This window comes from Xyrauchen texanus, chromosome 50 (assembly GCF_025860055.1).
Source record: "Xyrauchen texanus isolate HMW12.3.18 chromosome 50, RBS_HiC_50CHRs, whole genome shotgun sequence".
Classification (NCBI taxonomy): Eukaryota; Metazoa; Chordata; class Actinopteri; order Cypriniformes; family Catostomidae; genus Xyrauchen; species Xyrauchen texanus.
Genome location: NC_068325.1, coordinates 19,266,498 through 19,291,214, shown reverse-complemented (window position 1 = coordinate 19,291,214; position 24,717 = coordinate 19,266,498). Strand labels below are relative to the sequence as shown.

At 37.3% G+C, this 24,717-nt stretch overlaps 1 protein-coding gene across 1 annotated transcript; it reads left to right on the top strand.

Moving 5' to 3' along the window:
* Window positions 1-241: 241 nt before the first annotated feature.
* Window positions 242-15,078, top strand: LOC127641314 (ectoderm-neural cortex protein 1-like). Its single transcript, XM_052124242.1, has 3 exons — window positions 242-393; window positions 2,963-4,760; window positions 12,571-15,078. The coding sequence occupies exon 2, from the start codon at window positions 2,970-2,972 to the stop codon at window positions 4,737-4,739; it is 1,770 nt and encodes a 589-aa protein (XP_051980202.1). The 5' UTR covers window positions 242-393; window positions 2,963-2,969; the 3' UTR covers window positions 4,740-4,760; window positions 12,571-15,078.
* The last annotated feature ends 9,639 nt before the right edge of the window (window positions 15,079-24,717 follow it).

The window sequence follows — 24,717 nt, the reverse complement described above, 5'->3', positions numbered from 1 at the left end:
GGTTTTCACAAAGTCTAAAGGGTGTCTCATTGGAACAGACATTATTTTTTCACAAATATTAAAAACATCGCACACACTTGCATGCTTACTCATTCACCGAAACCATTCTTTTAATAATAAAGCGCGTCCTAAGATCACCTGCTCCGCCAGGATTGGCCATTGATTGGAAGAGGAGGAACGACGGAGATCCTGACGTCACACTCATTCAAAGCTCAAGTCACTGCAGTAATGTTCTCCGGTGTGTAGCAGGCGGATCGGGAGGAGAAGTGTTGGATCGGTCTCAGAAAGAGACATGTTACTACTGAAACCCGGAGCACGAAGTCTTAAAGTCATATACCTGCTTTTGACAGTCGAATGCATACTGTGAGAGTCCGAGTGAGGAATAGAAATAAGGTAAGGTCATATACTTCTTTTCTCCCAACAGTTTTGTGTAGAACTAATAATATAATCGCGGTATTTGTTTTTATCACGATATTAGACTTCTAGCGAATATCGGTCACTTTAGCGTCTGCAGATTCTTATTTATTAGTTATTTATTAAGGATTTTTAAGTGGTATTTAAATTATTTAGCATGTTAAATGCACGAGATTGCACTAAAATACAGATAGTTGCTACAGTTACTAGTGTTGTACAATCATAATAAATTAATATGGGATTTTCTTCAAACAGTGTAATCATTTTAAATAATTTTTCTGCCATTTTTTTGCCCATGACAGCAGTTTTTGTGGCAATAATTGTTGTAAATAGGGTATTTTAGCTGAAACTAGAGTTACTATGGAGGATTTAAAGGTCTTTATAATCTTGGTTGATGCATCTTCAAGATAATGATGTTGTGGTGACTGTGTGAAGGCTTTTTGAAGGTTTGCTTTGGTTGATTCTTGTTTTTCATCTCCAAAGTCACCTTATTATGTGCACTGTGTGTGTGTGTGTGTGTGTGTGTGTGTATATATATATACACATATACACACACACACACACACACACACAGGCGGACAAAGTTTGGAATAATCTACAGATTTTGCTCTTATGGAAAGATTTTGGTACTTTTATTCACCAATGTGTCATTCAACTGATCCCAATGTATAGTCAGGACATTAATAATGTGTAAAATTACTATTACAATTTGAAAAAATGTAACTTAAACTACTTCAAAGAGTTCTCATCAGAAAATCCTCAATGTCCAGCAATGACAGCTTTGCAGATCCTTGTTATTCCAGCGGTCAGTTTGTCCAGATACTCAGGTGACCTTTCACCCCACACTTCCTGTAGCACTTGCCATAGATTGTCAATGATTGACTGATGAGTTTCTAGAGAAGTTTCTTTTTTGCCATTTTGACCTAATATTGACCTTAAGACATGCCAGTCTATTGCATACTGTGGCAACTCAAAAACAAACACAAAGACAACGTTAAGCTTCATTTAATGAACCAAACAACTTCAGCAGTGTTTGATATAATGTTAGTTTGATACAATTTAGCATGATTACTCAAGGATAAGCTGTTGGAGTGATGCTGCTATCTAGATTTGATCAAAAATTACTTATGTTCAAATAGTGATGGTGCTGTTTTTTACATCAGTAATGTCCTGATTATATTTCGTTTTTTTCTCCCCTATGTGGAATGCCCAATTCCCAATGTTCTCCAAGTCCACGTGGTGGCTTAGTGACTCACCTCAATCCGGGTGGTGGAGGACGAATCTCAGTTGCCTCCGAGTCTGAGACCGTCAACCTGCGCATCTTATCACGTGGCTTGTTAATAAGCGCGTTACCGTGGAGACGTAGCATGTGTGGAGGCTTCACGCTGTTCTCCGCGGCATCCACGCACAACTCACCAAGTGCCGACCGAGATCGAACCACATTATAGCGACCATGGGAAGGTTACTCCATATGACTCTACCCTCCCTAGCAACCGGGTCAATTTGAGACCTGACTGGGGTCAGTCAGCACATCCTGGATTCAAACTTGTGACTCCAGGGGTGGTAGTCTGCGTCAATACTTGCTGAGATAGCGGTAGTAGGGAGCGGTAGTGTAGCGGTTAGCTTGCTGCGCTATGAACCTGGCGACCTGAGTTCGATTCCCGCTCATGGACAACACCAGTGATGATTATCTGAACTGGTCCCAGGCCTCCCTAGGTTGACTCAGCCTAAATGAGTACCTGGTGCAGTGTATATACATCACCACTTTGGGATGACACAGGTGGTGTGTGTGTGCTGGCCACCCACCCCTTGTGTCCGTTCGGCCTTCATAGGTGCTCGCTAACAGCACTTGCCTCTACAGTCTGTTAAGGCTAAATGGGGGCTCTTTGTCTTTGTTTGTGTATATATATATATATTTAACAATGGTGAAGCAATCATGTTAGGCCTACTTCACTACTTCACTATTGGACTACAGTAGTGTTAGACAATTAAGTTCCAAGGTTCATTCTTCTGTGTATTTTGGTAGGTTGTTATAAAATTGACTGAAATGATAAAATGATTAGCAGTCCAATAGCAGTGACTTTATCAGAGATCAAAGAGGTAGGTGATGATTCATCTCTTGTGAATCATTAACCCTTGTTCTGGAAAGGAGTACAAACTCAAGGTGAACTAAACACTGTAATGCTTTATTGACGGTTAACAAACGATTATGAGTTCACAGAGGTCCAGTGTTGTTTAAAGGATAGTGTAATTACACTTGGAAGTATGATGATACATCCATTGTGATGATTTGAAGTTTTAAACCTTTTCAACAAGGAAACACACTAATCTATGAGGAATCTGCTGGGAAGTAGTGTAGCCATGTGTACCTGTAGCCCAACTGGTGGAAAATGCAGCTTGCAAAGCCGGGTTGTGGGTTTGATTCCAAGGGAACAGACATACTAAAATTTGTTATATATTGAATGCGCTGTAAGTTGCTTTGTATAAAAGTGTCTACCAAATGCATAAATGTAAGTAATCTCACATATTTTGTTTGTCTTTTGTCTAGTTTAAAGATGTCTGTCAGTAATCACGAAAACCGAAAGTCAAGGTCAAGCTCTGGGTCTATGAACATTCATCTGTTCCACAAGACGTCACATGCAGACAGTCTGCTTACTCACCTCAACCTCCTCCGCAAGCGACGGGTCTTCACCGATGTTGTGTTGCATGCTGGACATCGGGCTTTCCCATGTCATCGGTTGGTGTTGGCCTCGTGTAGTCGCTATTTTGAGGCCATGTTCAGTGGTGGAATGAAAGAGAGCCGTGACGCTGAGGTCAACTTCCATGACTCTATTCACCCAGAGGTGCTGGAGCTTCTGCTAGACTATGCCTACTCCGCCCGGGTCATCATTAACGAGGAAAATGCTGAGTCTCTGCTGGAGGCCGGCGACATGCTCCAGTTCCATGACATCAGAGACGCTGCCGCAGAGTTCCTGGAGAAGAACCTGCATCCGTCCAATTGCCTTGGGATGATGCTTTTGTCCGATGCCCATCAGTGCCAGAGATTGTACGAGCTTTCTTGGCATATGTGCCTGGCGAATTTTGCTAATCTGTACCACACAGAGGACTTCCTGAGCCTGCCAAAAGATAAAGTCCAGGAGCTAATTTTTAGCGAGGAGTTGGAGGTAGAGGATGAAAGTATTGTATACGAGGCTGTTATTGACTGGGTAAAAGCAGATATCGGGAGGAGACATCTTGATCTTCCTGACCTTCTGCGGTGTGTTCGCCTCGCACTGCTCCCGGAGACCTACTTGCTAAAGAATGTTGCATCTGAGGAGCTAGTCATGGGGCACAAGGTGGGCCGTGAGATTGTGGAAGACGCCGTCTGTTGCAAAATGAAGATTCTTCAGAACGACGGAGTTGTTACAGGCCTCTGCGCCCAACCCCGTAAGGTTAGCCAAGCCCTTCTGCTTCTAGGGGGCCAAACATTCATGTGCGACAAAGTTTACATGATTGATCACAAAGCAAAGGAGATCACACCCAAAACGGACCTCCCCAGTCCTCGCAAAGAGTGTAGCGCTTGTGCCATTGGCTGCAAAGTATACATTACAGGTGGACGAGGGTCTGAAAATGGGGCTTCAAAAGATGTTTGGGTCTACGACACCTTGCACGATGAATGGTCCAAAGCTGCTCCAATGCTCGTTGCTAGATTTGGACATGGCTCAGCAGAACTTGACCACATCTTGTATGTTGTGGGTGGACATACATCCATTGCAGGATCATTTCCTGCATCCCCATCTGTGTCACTAAAACAAGTGGAACAGTACAACCCACAGTCCAATAAGTGGACATTAGTAGCGCCTCTTCGAGAGGGTGTGAGCAATGCTGCTGTTGTTGGTGCCAAAAACAAGCTCTTTGCTTTTGGCGGGACTAGTGTCAACAGGGACAAGTATCCCAAGGTCCAGTGCTTCGACCCCTGTGAAAACAGGTGGACTGTCCCCGCCACTTGTCCTCAACTCTGGCGTTACACAGCAGCGGCGGTTGTTGGCAACCATGTTGTTGTCATTGGCGGTGACACAGAGTTCTCTGCGAGCTCAGCTTATCGCTTCAACAGCGAGACGTTCCAGTGGACCAAGTTTGGGGACGTCACTTCCAAAAGAATCAGCTGTCACGCAGTGTCATCGGGGAATCGGCTATATGTGGTCGGGGGCTACTTTGGGGCGCAGAGGTGTAAAACCTTGGACTGCTATGACCCCTCTACGGACTCATGGGACAGCATAACTAGTGTGCCTTATTCACTTATCCCGACAGCGTTTATCAGCACCTGGAAGTACCTCCCATCTTGACGAAAATATGTCCCTTATTGGGTGAGTATTGCCACAAACTCCATAATATACATTGTAAGAAGCAGCTATTGTACATTTTTAATTATAACCATTATTAAAGTTAAGGCCAAAGTATACTTCGGTTTTCCGCATAGCGGTAAATCTTGTGCTAGGTGCGTTTGGTGCAAATTTCGTCATCAGCACAGTACGTGCAGACTGTTTGAATGCAGTCTAGTTTTTCTAGGCACCCTGACAGTAAACGTCTTTGTGCGCCATCAGCGTATGCACCTGGTGTTGACTGCTAAAAGAGTACCACAAACAGTGCGTTGAACACATCCATATGGGCTTGTGGTTAAAAGAGGATACTTTGAAAGGCTACGTTCTCGACTGTGTATGTCACAGAATGGCATGCAGGAAAAACTAAGTATATCCTAGCCTTTGAACTTGAAAAAGTAGAGAGTCAAATAGTGTCCTGTACCAATTAACAACATTTGCTTGCAATACAAGTCCCAAAGACCTCTCGTATGTACAAAGCAGTCATTTTGTTTGTTGATTTAAATGTCTAACCCTAATTAGTGCTGTAGGGTGTCAAATAAAGAAGATATGTTGCTTAATAACATAAGAAGGAATGTGGCAGCACAAATTACAGAGTAAAAGCGTTTTGGAGCTCACAGGCTTTTCCAGATGCTTCAAACAAGAACAAAATCAGGTTTGTGCTTGTAGTTATGCCATTGGTTGGCTAGTACTTTTTAGACATTGACCTAAAAAAAAAAAAAAGATAGTTTGTTCGGGTATCTGGCCGATGTTTACAAATCTTCCATCTTAGAAATAAATGGTCTAAAGTAATGTTCTCGCAAGGGCAGACAAAAGCAAGACAGATAACTCAAATAATGGTTTCACATGGATCGGCAATGTTTGAAGGAGGTGGGTTTGTTTGAGATCGAGGGCCAGTGTTTGGCAAAAAGATTCAAGAATGGAGACGGCACCATTACTGGAAGCTTTCAGCTCTGTTTTACGCATCTGACATTAGTACAGAATGTTTCTTATGTTTGTGAGGTCTTTCAAAATGTTCCCTTCATTTATTCTTTAACAGGTACTTGCTAGAAGTCGCCTTAAAGGGTTAGTTCACACAAATATCAAAGTCCTGTCGTAACTGAATCACCCTCTTATCGGTCCAAACCTGTATGGCTTTCTTCCGTGGAGGCTGTAGATCAAGGCACATCTAAAAACAGCCGCTAGCTCAACTTACAAAACAGCCCATTCTGCTTAGCACACTTGAAGCTTGTTGCTGAGAGCTAGGCACACACATAATGGACAGATGCCTAGGGGAAACTGCTGTTTGCCTTCCCTCAATAAACAGATGGCTTAGGTGGAGACGGACAGAGGCAAGCAGGCTGCAAGGCCCCAGATCTGAAACAGAAAAGTCTGTTTTTAGATTGAATATGAAGCAATTTCAGCTCTTTGAATCTCACTCATTTGACGTAGATTTTTATTATGGAGCAAGGCATGCAGAACAGAGGGCGGCTATATTTTGCATTGTTTGGCAGCCAAAATCTAAATCTGTTGCTTCAGAAGTTGTCAGGTCTTAACAAGGGTGAGAAAAGAACTAAAGAAAATCTCCATTGCTTTGATGTTTTACAACAAAACGACTTGCAGTACACCCTACAATGTTGTACATGCATTGCACCTAAGGTGTAAACATGCTTTCATTCGCATATTTTCTCACCAGTCAGTCACGCCTGTTTAATCGCAAATTAGCTTTTCTATTGTCGTTGCATGTCAGCACGGTGAGTCATTTGTTGATTTTGAGTTAGTGTAGGTCAAGTGACAATGTAGCATACTACAGTTTGAAACCGTTTACGACGCATAATGTTTCACATCCCAATTTATTTGTTATCCCCTTTTCTCCCAATTTGGAATACCCAATTCTCACTACTTACTAGGTCCTTGTGGTGGCGCGGGTACTCACCACAATCCAGGTGGCGGAGGACGAGTCTCAGTTGCCTCCGCTTCTGAGACCGTCAATCCGCGCATCTTATCACGTGACTCGTTGTGCATGACACCGCGGAGACTCACAGTATGTGGAGGCTCATGCTACACTCCATGATCCACACACAACTCACCACACGCCCCATTGAGAGCGAGACCACTAATTGCAACCACGAGGAGGTTACCACATGTGACTCTACCCTCCCTAGCAACCAGGCCAATTTGGTTGCTTAGGAGACCTGGCTGGAGTCACTCAGAACGTCGCGACTTGAGGGGTGATATAGAAGGTGTATACTGTGCAGTATTCTTTAAGTAGTAAGCCAATATACCATTCCGAACACAGCCATGTTTACAGTTGAATATCTCCTGTCAAGTCTCTTCAGGCAGCTACAATGTTGACTAGTTGGCAAGACAAGTATCCCAAACTATAATGTAAGCACCAGGAAGGAAGTTAACAAGATCCTCTGACTCTTTAGCTCGCCATATAAACTGGCACTAATCAAATATACACAGCATGAATCTATGTTTGTTGTATGACACACCTGAACAAGGCCAATGGACAGTTCATGCCTCTCCAGATGGCTATTATCCATGAAGCTTAGAGAAGGGGGGACGGAGTGACCCTCACGGTCAATACTAATGTTTTATTAATGTCTGCCCTTTTAAAAGCCATCCGAAACCCAAACAGAAAGATCCTTTATTGTTAGTCATCTGTGTCCTCCAGGCACATGGACATTATTCAGGGTAGCAAGCGTTTTAATTCTGGGTGGAAATGAAAATGACTCAACGAGGCTGTGAGGGATAGAAGTAGGCTACAGTCTCATCCATTGGTTGTGCCGTTGATCATTCTGCTGATGAAATATTGGAAAACTATCCTCAAGATAATCAAATATGAAGCTAGTCTGAATAAGGTCAACGCGTCGCTCCATCCCCTTTCTGCCCCGTGGTGCAATTTGGATTTGCATAAAGTTATTTGAAATGTTCTGACTCTTTTGTCCCTGAAAGGAGGATCTGCTCAAAGAAATGTAATAATACAAAGGCTTTAAATTGGTCACCAGCCGTAACTAGATCAAGCATGTCACCCAACTGCGAGCTCGCTGGGTGTGATTAATTAGAATTGCGTAATATTAATACATCAAAAGAGGTGAAAAGGTTGCGATTCACACACTTACCACCTTTTCTAGCCGGGGGTGCACAGACTGAAAAGACCCTGTTTTCCTGGTTGTTAACAGATCAATTAGATCTCAGCTCAGATATTACATAAATGAAAATGCCAATGCAAATTTGTTAGATTTATATGTTAACATGCTCCGAGTAATAACCCGTAGAGTAGTAATGCTCATTAATAAACAATGCCAGCATAGATGTAGGTGCTGCATAATACAAAGGCCGTTAACTTAATAAATAAGGCTCTAATTTAAAATCGATCTGATAGATGAGTAGATGTTGGATCGATCAGATGAATTGCATAATTAAGGCGAACTGATAGTCCATATGTGGTCATTATTTAACCCCAGTGACCTTACCAATCTAACACTTATCAATTCACTAAGTTGATGAAATAATCGTTTATTTTACGTTTTATCAATCACTAAATCCCTTGTGTTAGTCTAAACAATTTAAAATAAAATAAAAAAAATTAGAAAAAAAATTAATCAAATTTTGGCTGTTTAAATATATTTGAGATGTAAATCAAATGTATTATTAAAATGTATATATTTAGTTTTATTAATCATGAAAATCCCTTGTGTTGTCATCCCTTATAAAATAAAAGCATTTATGTGATTAATAAATCAAATGTATTATTCCAGTTTAAATATTTAAAGTTTTGTTTGTCACCCCCCCCCGATTTGTTTATTTTTTTTTTAACCAAATTTAAGCTATTTTGTCATATTAATCATGAAACAATCTTGTGTTGTCATCCCTTATAAAATAGACAAAATCATTAGGGTAATAAATACAATTTATTTCAAGTTTTATTAAATCACAAAAAAAAAACATACGTTTATAAATATTTATTACCCAAATTCACTCAAATTTGATTAATTATTAAAAACCCCTTGGTTGTCAAATTAATTAAAAGTTTCATCACACAAAAATGCCTGTGTCTGTAAAAAAATAATAAAAAATATATTGTTTTAATAAAATATAAATAAATGTATAATTTTTAATTATTTATCAAATATATCAATACAATAAAGAAAACATTTATATGATTAATAAATAAAATGCATTATTCAAATTTAAATATTTAAAGTTTTGTTAATAACAAAAACTCAGTTGTGTTTCACCCCTTAAACAAAATAAAAAATAACATAAATATATATATATATATATTTAGTTTGATTAATCACGAAAAATTCTTATGTTGTAATCCCGTTTTAAAATAGATAAATACATTTGAGTATTTAATAGAATTTATTATTCACATGTATATATTTCAAGTTTCATTAATAACAAAACTCAACTTTGTTGTCAGCCCTTACAAAAATAAAATAATATATATATTTATAAATATTACACAAATTCACAGATTTCTAAAAAGTTTTATTGATAATTAAAACACCCTTGGTTGTCAAATTTATTAAACGTTTATTCACCAAAAAAATGCCTGTGTCATTATTTTTATTTTAAATAAATAAAATATAAATATAATGTCTACTTAAAATGATTTAGAATCATTTAAATGTATCAATACAATTTATATATTTTTTTATCTTTATATTTCTATTCCATATAATTAATAAACTTTCAAAAAAGTATTAGTGCAAATACTTTACAAACAAGTCAAAAGAGTAATGCAAAATAATACAAATATTTTACTTTGAGAACAGAGACTTCGAAGCATAAACAGTATTTACAGTTTAGGCCTGACTATTAGATGTATTAAACACAAGCTGACTGAATCCCCAGCATGCTTTAGGGTCTTTAGGACTTGCTCTAATTGAATTTCTAAGGGCAACAAACTGGGCCAAAAGTCACCTGCCCTGGTGCTGGTTGAGGGGGGTGAAACCAGTGACCCTTATGGACAAGCAGTGCTTAAACGATCTGAAACTCAAGTTATGCAACACTCAAGAGCTCTTCACTTTACTGAAGCCTTCATGTGGTTTCTGTAGTATAGCCTGTCACTTCTTAAATTAACGTGTCTGCCATGCCACCCAGAAATAACAGGTTTGAAATATGGGATGCTTAAATATAACAGAATCTGAAGCCGCTGTACTTGTTAAATAGTGAGAGCTCGCAAGTATTTTTAATGCTTCTGCAATGTTGATTATTTCAACAATGGTAAAAAATAGGTGCCATAGAGGATGCAATACAACCATCTCTCGGGGTGTCACATGAAACTACAGTAATATTGTTTGATTTTATTTGCTACGATTAAATTGTATTTTATACACATCTGCATTTTATCGACCACTAACCGTTTACATGTACCCAATGCAACCCATGATGAAATCTTTGTCCAAAAATGTCATCTAAAGGATCGGCTTGTTTTATAGGTTCATTACCGGTGTTTTTCGGGGGATGAAAAACATTTAATAGAACAATAAAACCTTTATAGAGCGTGTTTAAATAGCTTTGCTAAATTAAATGCAGGCTTTAACATACCGAAAGTGATCTCATTAGTATTCGTAGGTATTCATGCTTAAGGATTTGTTGTAGTTCACATATATTTTAGTGTTTAGATTTGTACGATATAAATGTATGGACCGATTTTTACACATATACAACTTTAGAGGCGCTTGTTTGTAAACCTTTGTACGTCTCTTTAATTGTTTACATTTAAGAAGCAGTGAATACATTTATGTTGTATCAGTGTCTATCAAAACGTATGCGTACAATTTATATATAAATCCTAATGCGATTATGCCGATATATCAAAAACATTTTGCCCAACTGAGCAAAAGTCTTAAAAACGTACATCTCTAAAGTTGTACATACGTAAAAAGTTGACGTTTTAGAAGCTGTGCATATGTTACTATTTTACGTACCGATGTCTACTCAAACATCCAAAAATTAAATACATTTAAATTAACATATAATTTACGTAGAAATACTAACAAAATCACGCTGACGTTCCAAAAATATTATGTGCATCTAAGCGAACAAACTCTTTACATCTCTTAAGTTGTACGTATGTAAAGGATTAACGTTTTAGAAGCTGTCCACACATACATTGATATTGTATCAGTGTCTGTGAAAATATAAAAAAAATTGTACGTTTACAATTTACATACGAACGCTAACAAAATATTTTGCGCAACTAAGCAAAAGGTAGTCTTAAAGTTACATTCTAAAGTTGTACAAACCTAAAATGTTTGTTTTAGTAAATCCATACATTACTATTTTATATACCAGAGTCTATCCAAACATATATATATATATAAAAATATATTTGACGTACAATTTACTTACAAACACTAAAGATCGTGCTGACATCTAACGAAAAAAAGTTGCATCTATAAATTAGTACATTTAAAAAAGTTTTTAACGGGTTTATATTTTAGATGTTGTCCATATGTTACTATTATACGTACCAGTTTCTGTCAACATATATCCCCCCAAAAATACAATTTTATGTACGAATAATAAGATCATGCTAACATTTCAAAAATATTTTGCGCATCTAAGTTAAAAAAGTAAAAGTTGTACAAACCAAAATTATTTACGTTTTAGATGTCCATATGCTACTATTTTACGTACCACTGTCTATCCAAACATATAAAATAAATAAATAATAAATACATTTGACGTACAATTTACTTAAACACTAAAGATCGTGCTGAGATCTAAGCGAAAAAAGTTGCATCTCTAAATTAGTACATTTAAAAAACTAAGTTTTTAAAGTTTTAACAGGTTAACATTTTAGACGTTGTCCATATGTTACTATTATACGTATTAGTTTCTATCAACATATATCCAATATATATATATATATATATATATATATATATATGCATATATTTTACGTACAAATAATAACGAACATGCTAACATTTCAAAAATATTTTTGTTAAAACAGTAAAAGTTGTACAAACCAAAAATGTTTACATTTTAGACGTTGTCCATATGTTACTATTATACGTACCAGTTTCTGTCAACATATATTTAAAAAATATATTTATATTTTACGTACAAATACTAACGATCATGCTAACATTTCAAAAATATTTTGCGCATCTAAGTGAAAAAAGTTAAAGTTGTACAAACCAAAAATGTTTACATTTTAGATGTTATCCATATGCTACTATTTTACGTACCAGTGTCTATCCAAACGTACATTTTATGTAAAATACTTTTTTTTCTGTATGTAGAAATCCTAACGATCATGCTAACATTAAAAAAATATTTTGCACATCTAAGCAAAAAAAAAGTTGCGTCTCTAAATTTGACATTTTAGACGATGTCTGTATGTTACTATTATACATATCAGTTTCTAACAACATTTGCACATATATAAAGGGTTAACGTGGTGACTACTACATGTATCTGTTTCTATTCAAACATATACAAAACAAATTTACATTTTACATAAAAATGCTGACAAGATCATCGGACTTCCAAACATATTTTGCACATCTCAGCGAAGTTGTACAAAGGTAAAGGGCTTGTGTTTTAGACGCCGTATGTACATTACTATTAAATGTATCAGCTTCTATTAAAATAAATATTATTATAATCATTTTTTAATTTTAAGAATGATTACCTACAAAAACCAATGAGCTCATGCTGACATACCGTGAATATTTTGCCCAACTAAGCGTACGATTTTGTCATGTGTTCAGATTCTCATAGAAATGTGTAGGTGAACCATGTAAAGTTCACAACATGTGTAACTCATTCGCTCTTTTTCCGTCCTTAGATCTTTGGCGTTCTCTGGAATGCTACGGAGTGATCCCCCCCGTAAGGCTTTGGAATGTTGGGGGAAGGGGAGGCGGTTTTCCTACTTCACATTCACATGGACTTTGCACTGGAAACCAAGCCTTAGGTCAGGGTAAATGACGGAAGGGGATCCACGGCAACCGGAGCCTATCCCAGCTCACTTCCCTTTGCCACAGCAACATCACAGCAAATGTTCTGCCTGTAGCCACCAATGCAAAAACACTGTAAACAGATGTGTACATAAACTTTAGACTTTATTTAGGTTCCACTATTCAAGGGTGCAACGGCTTTAGTTTGCATTTTAAACATCTTGCTCACTCACATGGATCCTTTGCATTCATAAGTCAATCATTAACTCTTGCCTCTTGGTACTAAAATTATTACATTGGACTATTCAAAACACTTCCTGCATCTGAACTGTATTCTGGTTTAGAGGTATAACCGATATATCGGTGATTAATCGGTACCGATAGTTCCTTTTTAAAACTATCGGTTATTGGCAAAAATTCCCCATTGTGTTTCGGGCTTGTTTATACTTAAAAATTCCACATTATGCCCCAAATCTTAAAGTTTTCTGGTTATTATTAGGATTTTGGTTGAACAAAAACTGAATCTGGGATTTTATTCATTTTGGAATCTTATTATTATCCCGCCATTATAAAGAAAAATACGTTTTTATAACAATCTATAACCGATTAATCGGTTATCGGCATTTCCCATCACCGTAGTTATCGGTATCGGCAAAATGACTATCGGTTAGGGTTGTGAACCGTTCTTCGTTACTTTCGGTTCCGTTTTCCACCAGTTTTCCACCGATGTGGCCGGAACACCGTCCTTAAATACTCTAGCAGCGCATCTCTGCAGCAGCGCTGCCCTCGACTGACTCTACAGCATATAAAACACAGTTCTACCAGTGTATTTAATTCCCAATCGAACGAGCCTCAAACCGGCTATTTTTAAAGCGCGAAACATAGGCGCTTCCGGTACAGTTCGATTCCCAACATAATTATTCAAAGGAGCCAGTTCTTTTCAATCAACAGCACAAAACGTATGGTGCTTCCGGTATAGTCCGATCCCGAAAGAACCATTCCAATGTATAATTAAAGATACACAAGTTTGGTTGTAATAAGTGGAATTTTATACAATTATTAATGAATTAATGAAATATACCATCACATTTCGTGTTGGTTTAGATTTCTTTATTTAAAATAGTGTAAGGATCTATTATTGGATTGTATTTATGTCTTTAAAAAGTCTGCAAACACACCTTTTACAAGAACTGTATTAAACGTATTTCTGATTTTTTATATCGGTAAATGGTCTGCACTTATATAGCGCCTTTTTAACCTTAGCGGTATTCAAAACGCTTTACACTGCTTCTCATTCACACACACACACACCAATGACTGCAGATGCCATGTAAGGTGCTAGCCTGTAATTGGGAGCAACTTGGGGTTCAGTGTCTTGCCCAAGGACACTTCGGCATGTGGAGTCATGTGGGCCGGGAATCGAACCGCCAACCCTGTGATTAGCAGCCGACCCACTCTACCACCTGAGCCACAGCCGTTCCATAAACAGAACGCAGAGGGTAGTTAATGCAATTAGAATTGCAATTCTCATTTCTAAGGTACTAAAAGAATTACCGAAATCGTTAAGAGGATCGAAATCGTAAAATTCCTTACGATTCCCAACCCTACTGACAATCGACCTCTATTCTGGTTATCATAGTAATAGCCTGACTGAACATATAAAACCAGTCAAGATTATATTTGGGTAATTAATATTAATTAATATTAATATTAATAATAATTTGTGGGAAAATGTAAAAAAAGCTGCAATGCAAAAGATCCTAGTTTTCTTTATGCAATAAAACAATTGAAAAGTACGATTTCTTTCAATCTTTAGGTAAAAGAATACTCGGACATGTTTCCGACTATTAAATAAAGCGTTGTTTACAATGTGAATGACATTTATTGAAAAGCTTTGACTCAAACATTGTTTAAACAAAGTTTTTGTTTTACAATCTCTCCTCAGTGTACAAAAATCTAGCTAACTTTATAATTGTGGTTGCCGTACATGTAGCTTTAATGATTTACTATGGTTGTATGTACATTTGTGATATTTTATTATGTAGATTTTGCACATTTTCTTAAGACGCTGTCCTCCTTGTTGAACGCTCATCTCATAAGGGTGTTTTTCTGAAAATGTTAGACATTAGAATGTGTTGCCCGAGGCCAAAGAAAGCAGCACAGATTTAGACATGTTACCAGCTAAAAGTTGCATTTGCAAGTTTGTTATTTTGTGTTGTTAAATGTCTTAATTTGTTGTTTAAGTGAACAAGTGTACATTTTAATATTTTTAATATCACTGTTTTTAGCATATTTTTTAAGGTTGCCTTTTTAACATGATTTGATTTAACGCCAAATATAATGTCTTTCTAACTTCTTCCAGTAAGACAATAATGTTTTTTAAATAAAATATGTCTGTGAAAACGATAAGCAAGTGTCTTTAGTCCTTGTTCTGTTTAAAAGACCCATGAAATGGATCAGTTTTCTGTTATGTATTGACGAATTTCCTGTTAAAACAGGAAGCTTGTACTGCACATATTGAGAGGATCTTTGATTGGATTTACATTTTTTTGGTCAGGTTGGGTCTGTTTGTCTCGCTATTGCTCGTTACCGATTGTTTTTCTATGTTACTCAAACCACTGGTATACATTTCACAATTTATCAACTGAAATGATGTCATGAATTCACATTTATAGTAATGATACAAGCACATTTTAGCAAACAATTCACAAGGTTGGAACATAACAGTGAAAATAGAATTCCACATATAAAAATTTGACAATGGTATTATAAAAAATATAATTAAAATAATACTGTATCAAAAGTAACGTACAAATTTTTGATTTTGTAAAAACTTCCGCATAGATGCTGCAAGAACCTATTTGTCAAATTCTTCCAATATTTACAATGAAGTTAATTTATTTTTATAATATATTATTATCCCCATTTATAGGTACACATTTATTACACTTACTACATCCATCCATCCATCCATCCATCACACATCTATCTATCTGTCATGTCTATCTATCTGTCTATCTATCTATCTATCTATCTATCTATCTGTCATGTCTATCTATCTGTCATGTCTATCTGTCTATCCATCCATCACACGTCTATCTATCTATCTGTCATGTCTATCTATCTGTCTATCTATCTATCTATCTATCTATCTATCTATCTATCTATCTGTCATGTCTATCTGTCTGTCATGTCTATCTATCTATCTATCTATCTATCTGTCTGTCTATCAGCCTATCTATCTATCTGTCATGTCTATCTATCTGTCTATCTATCTGTCATGTCTATCTATCTGTCTGTCTATCAGCCTATCTATCTATCTGTCATGTCTATCTATCTATCTATCTATCTATCTATCTATCTATCTATCTATCTATCTGTCTATCTGTCATGTCTATCTATCTATCTATCTATCTATCTATCTATCTATCTGTCATGTCTATCTATCTGTCATGTCTATCTATCTATCTGTCATGTCTATCTATCTATCTATCTATCTATCTATCTATCTATCTATCTATCTGTCATGTCTATCTATCTGTCTGTCTATCAGCCTATCTATCTATCTGTCTATCCATCCATCACACGTCTATCTATCTATCTGTCATGTCTATCTATCTGTCTATCTATCTATCTATCTATCTATCTATCTATCTATCTATCTATCTATCTGTCATGTCTATCTATCTGTCATGTCTATCTATCTATCTATCTATCTATCTATCTATCTATCTATCTATCTATCTATCTGTCTGTCTATCTATCTGTCTGTCTATCAGCCTATCTATCTATCTGTCATGTCTATCTATCTATCTATCTATCTATCTGTCATGTCTATCTATCTGTCTGTCTATCAGCCTATCTATCTATCTGTCATGTCTATCTATCTATCTATCTATCTATCTATCTATCTATCTATCTGTCATGTCTATCTATCTATCTGTCTATCCATCCATCACACGTCTATCTATCTATCTATCTATCTATCTATCTATCTATCTATCTGTCATGTCTATCTATCTGTCTATCTATCTATCTATCTATCTATCTATCTATCTATCTGTCATGTCTATCTATCTATCTATCTATCTATCTATCTATCTATCTATCTATCTATCTATCTATCTATCTATCTATCTATCTATCTATCTGTCATGTCTATCTATCTATCTATCTATCTATCTATCTGTCATGTCTATCTATCTATCTGTCATGTCTATCTATCTGTCTATCCATCCATCACACGTCTATCTATCTATCTATCTATCTATCTATCTGTCATGTCTATCTATCTGTCTATCTATCTATCTGTCTGTCTATCAGCCTATCTATCTATCTATCTATCTATCTATCTGTCATGTCTATCTATCTGTCTATCTATCTATCTGTCTGTCTATCAGCCTATCTATCTATCTATCTATCTATCTATCTATCTATCTGTCATCTCTATCTATCTATCATCTCTATCTATCTATCCATCCATCACACGTCTATCTATCTGTCTGTCTATCTGTCTGTCACATCTATCTATCTATCTGTCTATCCATCCATCCATCACATGTCTATCTATCTATCTATCTATCTATCTATCTATCATGTCTATCTATCTGTCTGTCACATCTATCTATCTATCTGTCATGTCTATCTATCTATCCATCTATCCATCACACGTCTATCTATCTATCTATCTGTCTGTCACATCTATCTATCTGTCTATCCATCCATCACACGTCTATCTATCTATCTGTCATGTCTATCTATCTGTCTATCCATCCATCACACGTCTATCTATCTATCTGTCTATCCATCCATCACACGTCTATCTATCTATCTATCTGTCATGTCTATCTATCTGTCTGTCATGTCTATCTATCTATCTATGTCACGTCTATCTATCTATCTATCTATCTATCTATCTATCTATCTATCTATCTATCTATCTATCTATCTATCTATCTATCTATCTATCTGTCATGTCTATCTGTCTATCCATCCATCACACGTCTATCTATCTATCTATCAGGGTTTCCGTTGTCCGGTAATTACCGGACATTGGCCGGTAAAAAAATTAAATGTCCGACAAAATTAAATCTCTCCGGTCAAATTGTCCGATTAAAATTGTCTAATAATCCCGTCCCCCTAACACAATCTGAATTTGAGAATAAGCCTAAAATGTATAAAGCAAAAATACACCGATCTCTTGCTATGTTATAAAGGAACAGGCTCTATCGTTTGAAAGTTATGAAACAACATCGCATGCTGCATTTCAAATAAAGCGCACGCCTAAAACGGCTGCAATATAGACCTAAACAACGAACGATTGAGTGAGACGTTTCAAATATGGCCAGGCCCAGGCAGACTAGCTTTAAAAGCTTTTTTCAGAGGCCAGACGAAGGTGAATCAGGAACATCTCATTATAGATAGATCAGTGCTTCTAATCCGCGCATTCGTGCAGTTTTTTTTCTCTATCATCAAAACTGAATAGCCTATGTTCATCAGTGCATGGTTACAGTCTATATCAAGCAGGGACACGTTTGTGTGCATTTTATTTTGTGATTTCACCGGAATTAATAGAGAGTCTCCGCAACGGCGATAGATTGATACGCGCGTCCTAGTGGAGATTGCGCAACTCGCGCAGCGCGTCGTCCATGCAACTGATAGCAGCGGACACGAGCGCTCAGCTTGATTTCAAAAACAACAGATTTTAGCGCTAGATCTCTTATTTAATAACGGACTAAATGAATGATCTGCTAGTTAACTGGAGATGTTTTATTTATTTGTATTAGGTACATCCGTGCCTCAATGTTTCAAAAAGTGAATGTGTGTGAAACCACAGTAAAAAACAATTGGCGTTGATTGACGCCAATCGGACGTTCATGATTTTTTTTCGTCTATTTGAAAGTTAAGCTAATAATAATATGTTGCATTCTATACGGCCTGATTATGTCATTTTTTAAGTTACATAGACTGCCTCCAGTTTTCCTCAACTTGACTAATTAAGAGGCGATATATTTTACCGGCATATCATCAAAATGTCCGTAAAACGAAACCTCTGCCGGTCACTTTGACCGGCACCATTTTTTTCTAGCGGAAACTCTGCTATCTATCTATCCATCTATCTATCTATCTATCTGTCTGTCTGTCACATCTATCTATCTATCTGTCATGTCTATCTGTCTATCCATCCATCCATCACACGTCTATCTATCTATCTATCTATCTATCTATCTATCTGTCATGTCTATCTATCTATCCATGCCACGTCTATCTATCTATCCATCCATCTATCTATCAGTCATGTCTATCTATCTGTCTGTCTGTCTGTCTATCTCTCTGTCTGTCTGTCTATCTCTCTGTCTGTCTATCTATAATTGCCTTTTAGACACTCAAGGGTCAATATTAAGGGTTCAGATATCTGTTAAATATAAAGTGTGATTTCTGGAACTTTATGTCCTCATGGCAGATAATTAAGTTCTCAGTTTTGGTGATGAAATCAAACCTTCACTTTGCAAAACAATTACCTTTTATATTGTAACCACAATTCAATCATTCCCAAATCAAATCCATGGCTGAGCTCCAAGAGAGTAATAGATCAAAACATTGATACAGAAATCTGGCTATAATAAGAGCCTGATGCCGGCAGACGACTCTTAAATAAGTTATGTTTGCAGAGGTCAGAATCCACGGATCCGTGCACTAATAGACCCGATCAGACGGGGTAAAGAGAGATGCCAGATGGGAGAAATCTCTTAAAACAGCTGGGTGCTATCCCATGGGGAAAAAAACTGACCTTTGCAGACAGATGTCTTGGTGAAAAATTAGAGAAATTAATTAGCAGCTACTGCAGCCGTTGAGAAGACAATAAATATCATGAAACAGCATTTAGAGATGACATTTAAGTCACATTTGGGTATTTCTATGGGCTATATGGACATTTAGAAAATGCACTCCCTTAAAGAAATATTACCTGTTCAATGCAGGTTAAGCTCAACTGACAGCATTGGTGGCATAATGTTGATTAATCGTCCCTCCTTTTCTTTAAAAAAAGAAGCAACAATCGAGGTTACAGTAAGACATTTACAATGGATGTCAATGCAGCCAATCTGTAAACATTAAAATACTCACTGTTCAAAAGTATAGGCACAATACAAACAATATGCATGCTAACATGATTTTTTTTGCCAGCGTAATGGCGTAAACCCTAAAACAACGATTAAAGAACTTTACAGCTCAAATAATACACAAGTTTTACCAGAAGAATTAATGTAAGTGCTTTTATAAAATTATAAACTTCACATTTCTGCCTTTAATCCCTTAAAAAATTGGCACCATTCACTTCCATTGTAAGTGCCTCACTGTAACCTCGATGTTTGAAAAGGAGCGACGATTCGAAATGATATTTTGTGCTTATCAACATTATGCCACAAATGCTGTCAACTGAGCTTAACATGTATTAAAACAGGAATATTCATTTAAAAAATAAGATTGTCTTCTTGGATAACAAGTAAAATAACTTTTGAAAAATCGATATTGGGAGCAAAATTGTTGGTCGTGGTGGAAATTACGCCAAAACGGAGGGACAGTTGTAATTTGTCAACGAAAGAATAATTTTATCATAATAAATTATGAAATTGTGTGTTTGTTTCAATTTTTGTTTAGATTATCACAGTTTTAAGAAGACTTTCATATAGCAAATAGAAAAAAAGTCAAATATGTTTAATAAAAGTCAATCCCTGGGACAAGAAAGTGCCTGTAGTTGAAAAACACCCACTAAGGACTTCAGATGTTAGCGCAGATGGGCAATGAATGCGACAAAACACAGAAACACAAAAAGACACAAGTATGTGAGACATCTTCCTTTCAAAAGCATTCTGGCAGAGTGTGTATGTGCGCGAGTGTTTTTTGTAAAGGGCTGCTGAGACCACTCAAAAGCTCCATTGTCATGCAAAATAAAAACCGGAAAATTCAAAAACATTCTGCCGGCAATGCAATTAATGCGCCTCGGATAAATGGACATTTGAAACTTGGCAGAAGACAAAAGAGCTCTACTGGATGGCCATTGTGGGGTGGGGGGGGGGTTGTGGTGGTTCCGAAAGGAAGAATCTCAACAGCATGGATGGAAAGATGAAGGAGTTGTTTGGTTTGGGGTTAGGGGCCAGTTGGCGTAATCGGCTTCTGTTTGTATAGTTGGTTAACGCTTGTTATGACCCGGCCTAGAAAGGGCGCACTGTGGTGTAACGGCCACAGAGGGGGGAAAGGGGTTGGGAGGGGTCAATCAACCCCCTCCACCCAAATATTGGCGTGTGTCTGCCAGGCGGATGCGTGCAACTGGGGCCCCCAGGAGCACAATGATTGCAAATTAGTGGAGAATCAACATCCAATCGTTGGCTCCCTTGGGGATCTTACCTCGAGGGTCCAGAAGCATCCGTTCTAACCGCCCACATCTGAATCTGTAATCAAACACTATATCAATGAACTAACAATAATATTATGTGCCCTACAGCGACATCCAGCCATGCACATTTGCAATTTACATCTTGTTTATGCTCAGAAAAAAATCAGTAGCCTTAGGCACAGTTGAGGAAAACTAGCGTTCAAGCTGAGGTTTAATGCCCAACCAACAGAGCGATTGCCATTCTTTAAAATAATGCAACAGTCGTATAAAATGTGTTGTTGTCGACACTGCCAGACAAGTCAGTGCAATGCGTATGTTAAGTGTGGCCACAAACAGATGCAATTCAGCCGATCTTTGACCACAAGCAGCTCGAAGTGCTGATCCCTCGTGCATCCTTTGAATTCCAAGGTGTGTTTGTGGTGTCTAGCCGCAGGTACTTTCCTTAAATCGAGTCAATCAGTGAGGAACGTTAATGGTTCTAGTGTACCTCTAGTAGTCCTATGGTTTACACCACACTATGGCAACAGACCTCAAGGTTTGTTAAGCAACACTGTAAAGCTTACTCAGATGATTTTATGAAATAATTGTTATGTTGAACTTTGAAAAATGCATTCTTGCTGAGGTTAATGGATCCAAATCCATACGCAAACTAACATGCTTTAACATGCGTTGCAGGTTCTCCAGGAGCATAAATCTTCCCTCAGCAAAATGCACATCACTCGGCATTAAACACAAAAGAAGTGGGCGTTCGTGGCTTCATCCTCCTTGTCAAAATATCCCTTTGTCTACATGCCATAAAAGAAGCCAACTATTGGTGAAAACAATTGTGCACAGAAATATGAGTCTTTAACAGTGGCGAGAAGCTTCTAAGAGCGTTCCGACAAATACGGGCAGCGAAAAGGAACAATGTTTTGGGGGGAAAACGGTAATCACTGTTTGCACAATGGAGCAATTACGCTGAACAGTTGGAGGGCAGGAAAGCAGCAAGGAGGTGGGGGCTGGGACAGAAGCTTTCGTTGACAGATCTACCAGTGGTTTGAGTAACATTGAATGTATTATGCAGAGATTTCGCTTTGATGTCAGGCTCTTTTTGGTTGATGGCCCAGGGTTGAGGCGTAGCATCACATTCATTAAAGTGCCTCAAGTCTTTATAGGTGAACAAAGGGGGGAAATTATTGCGTGATGAAAATTGTTCCTCTAGGTTCATCTACATGCAGAAGAATATTGAAATTTGCAATAGTTTAAGCAGGAACAAGCCAAGGAATATTACAAGATGAAACCGAATTTACTGTTCCAATGTGGGAAGTGGATTCTTTTCCTCTTTGCTCAAATGGGGATAAAGATGGCAGCTATTCGCATGCCACAGTACTTATTCGCATGCATTCCATGGACGTTTCGAATGTTTGGATGCATGCTTGAAATAGTTCCTCCCCACCATAATACCCATTGTTTGTTTGGGATGAGTGGGATTCAATGCTACTTTCCTGAAGGAAACCAAAAGGACAAGAAATGAGAGCGAACTCGATGGCCCGTAAAAGTCAGAAATGTTGGTATATGACTTAAACACAATGAAAGTGAATAGTGACTGAGATTGTCCCAATCCAAAATCATTACCATGGCAACCAGTGTGAACAAGCCAATTAGAAACATCAGATGTATCTTGATTTAGAGAATTGAAATTGGACCTTTTGTGTGATTTTAAACAGGGTTTGGCCATCCTGAAATGGGTCTGGTTGATAATTATGGGCCACTCAACTGAACAGGCACTTGAAAAGTGACATCAGGATGAATAAAACAACAAAAGGAAGTGTGGCGACTGTCTGTTCCCGTCTCTAGGGTGCTGGTGCGTCAACCTCTTCAACTCACAAGGTTAATGAAGCAGCTGCGAGCAGGGATGGATCGTCTTTTTGTGAACGCTGTGTTCAGTAGCACCACCTGATGTACCCATAACAGCATGTGGCTTATATTTCTGTTAAGCAGTCCACTATTCTGCAAACCATCACAAAATTATATAGTTTTTAAATTGTATATAAAAAAAATGTAATGGGTGGTGATAGGCAATAGATTAGAAAAGCTCACCAAAAGAAAAACAACAATGTTGAAAGCTAATTTGATTTTATGCACACAATGGGCCTCAGTCATGAAACCCAAATGGGTGTGTATATTTTTGCACAATGGTGACAAATTGTTTGTAAAACCATTCTTATGTAAATTGTTGCTTAATGGCAATAAAACATCGTTAAACCATGCCTATGTAAATTGTACATTTTCACATAAACAGTTTTTAAATAAACATTTTTATGGATTTGTTTCCATAATGCACCATTTATTCAAAAATGTTTTACGAAGCAATTTAGCTGCATTATGCAACAATTAAAATAAAAACGGTTTTACGTACCACCCCTAGAGTCACGACTCCAGTCAGGTCTCCTAAGCAACCAAATTGTCCCGGTTGCTAGGGAGGGTAGAGTCACATGGGGTAACCTCATCATGGTCACGATTAGGGGTTCTCGCTCTCAATGGGGTGCATGGTAAGTTGTGCGTGGATTGAGGAGCGTAGCATGAGCCTCTACAAAAAAAAAAATAGAATGACGGTTTTTACAAAAGAAATTCATTGTCATGTGACAATTTACATAAGAATTATTTTACAAACAGTTTTTCCCTATTATGCAGCAATTTATGCAGGAATGGCTAATGAACAATTTTTCCCCATTAGTAACAATTTACGTGACTTTCAGTGACGCTTTTTGTTTTACAAACTATTTTTTGCCATAATTTTACAATTAATTTGTCCTTATCACGAGACAATTTATGCAAGTATAGTTTTAAGAAACATTTGTCCCCATTATGCAAAAATGTACATATGAATGGTTTTACGAACACTGTGTCAACATAATACAATTTGTCATCATCCACGTGACAACTTACGTAAAAATTTGCTGTTCGTCGCAGCACTAAACTGCTGTAACACTCTTCCAATGAAATAATATTATGAGATATTGAAAGCTGTAATGCACTCCACAATCAGATGAGACAACAAAGAAAAAGACCAACAGCGTTCAGTCACCCAGGCCTTTGACATTTATAGATCATACATCTGGCAGGAGCTCTGCTTGGTGTGACTTATTTTCCCCAACAAATATTTGGCAAAGAACGGGAGTGTATCAGCAACTTTATCAGAGACTGTCGTCGGCACACACCAACTTGAACCCAAATAAAGATTTGCCATCCTGTAACTATATACACAAAGATTTTACTATGACAGCACATTCCTCTCAGGCCACTTTACTGGATTACACCTCTACAAACTCATGAATAAACACAGTGTTGCTTCAAACTATCAGCCAGAAGTAACCTTATCTTCATGGACATATTCAGTTATTCCTGCCAATAAACAAATAACAATAATTTAATTCATTAAACATTAGACATTTTTATCAGTCCCATTGAAGAGTTGGCTGTCAAACACAACAAAGTATTATCGAAAAGCAATAAACACAAAGTTGTTAAAGCCGTTTCCATAGACACAGCGGGCAAAACAAAGCAGCACAATGCCCATTTACTTTTATTAGTTCAGGACAGGAAGTTATACAGCCCACATGTGTTTTAAGCGCCATGCTGTTATTCAATCGCTACGAGTGAG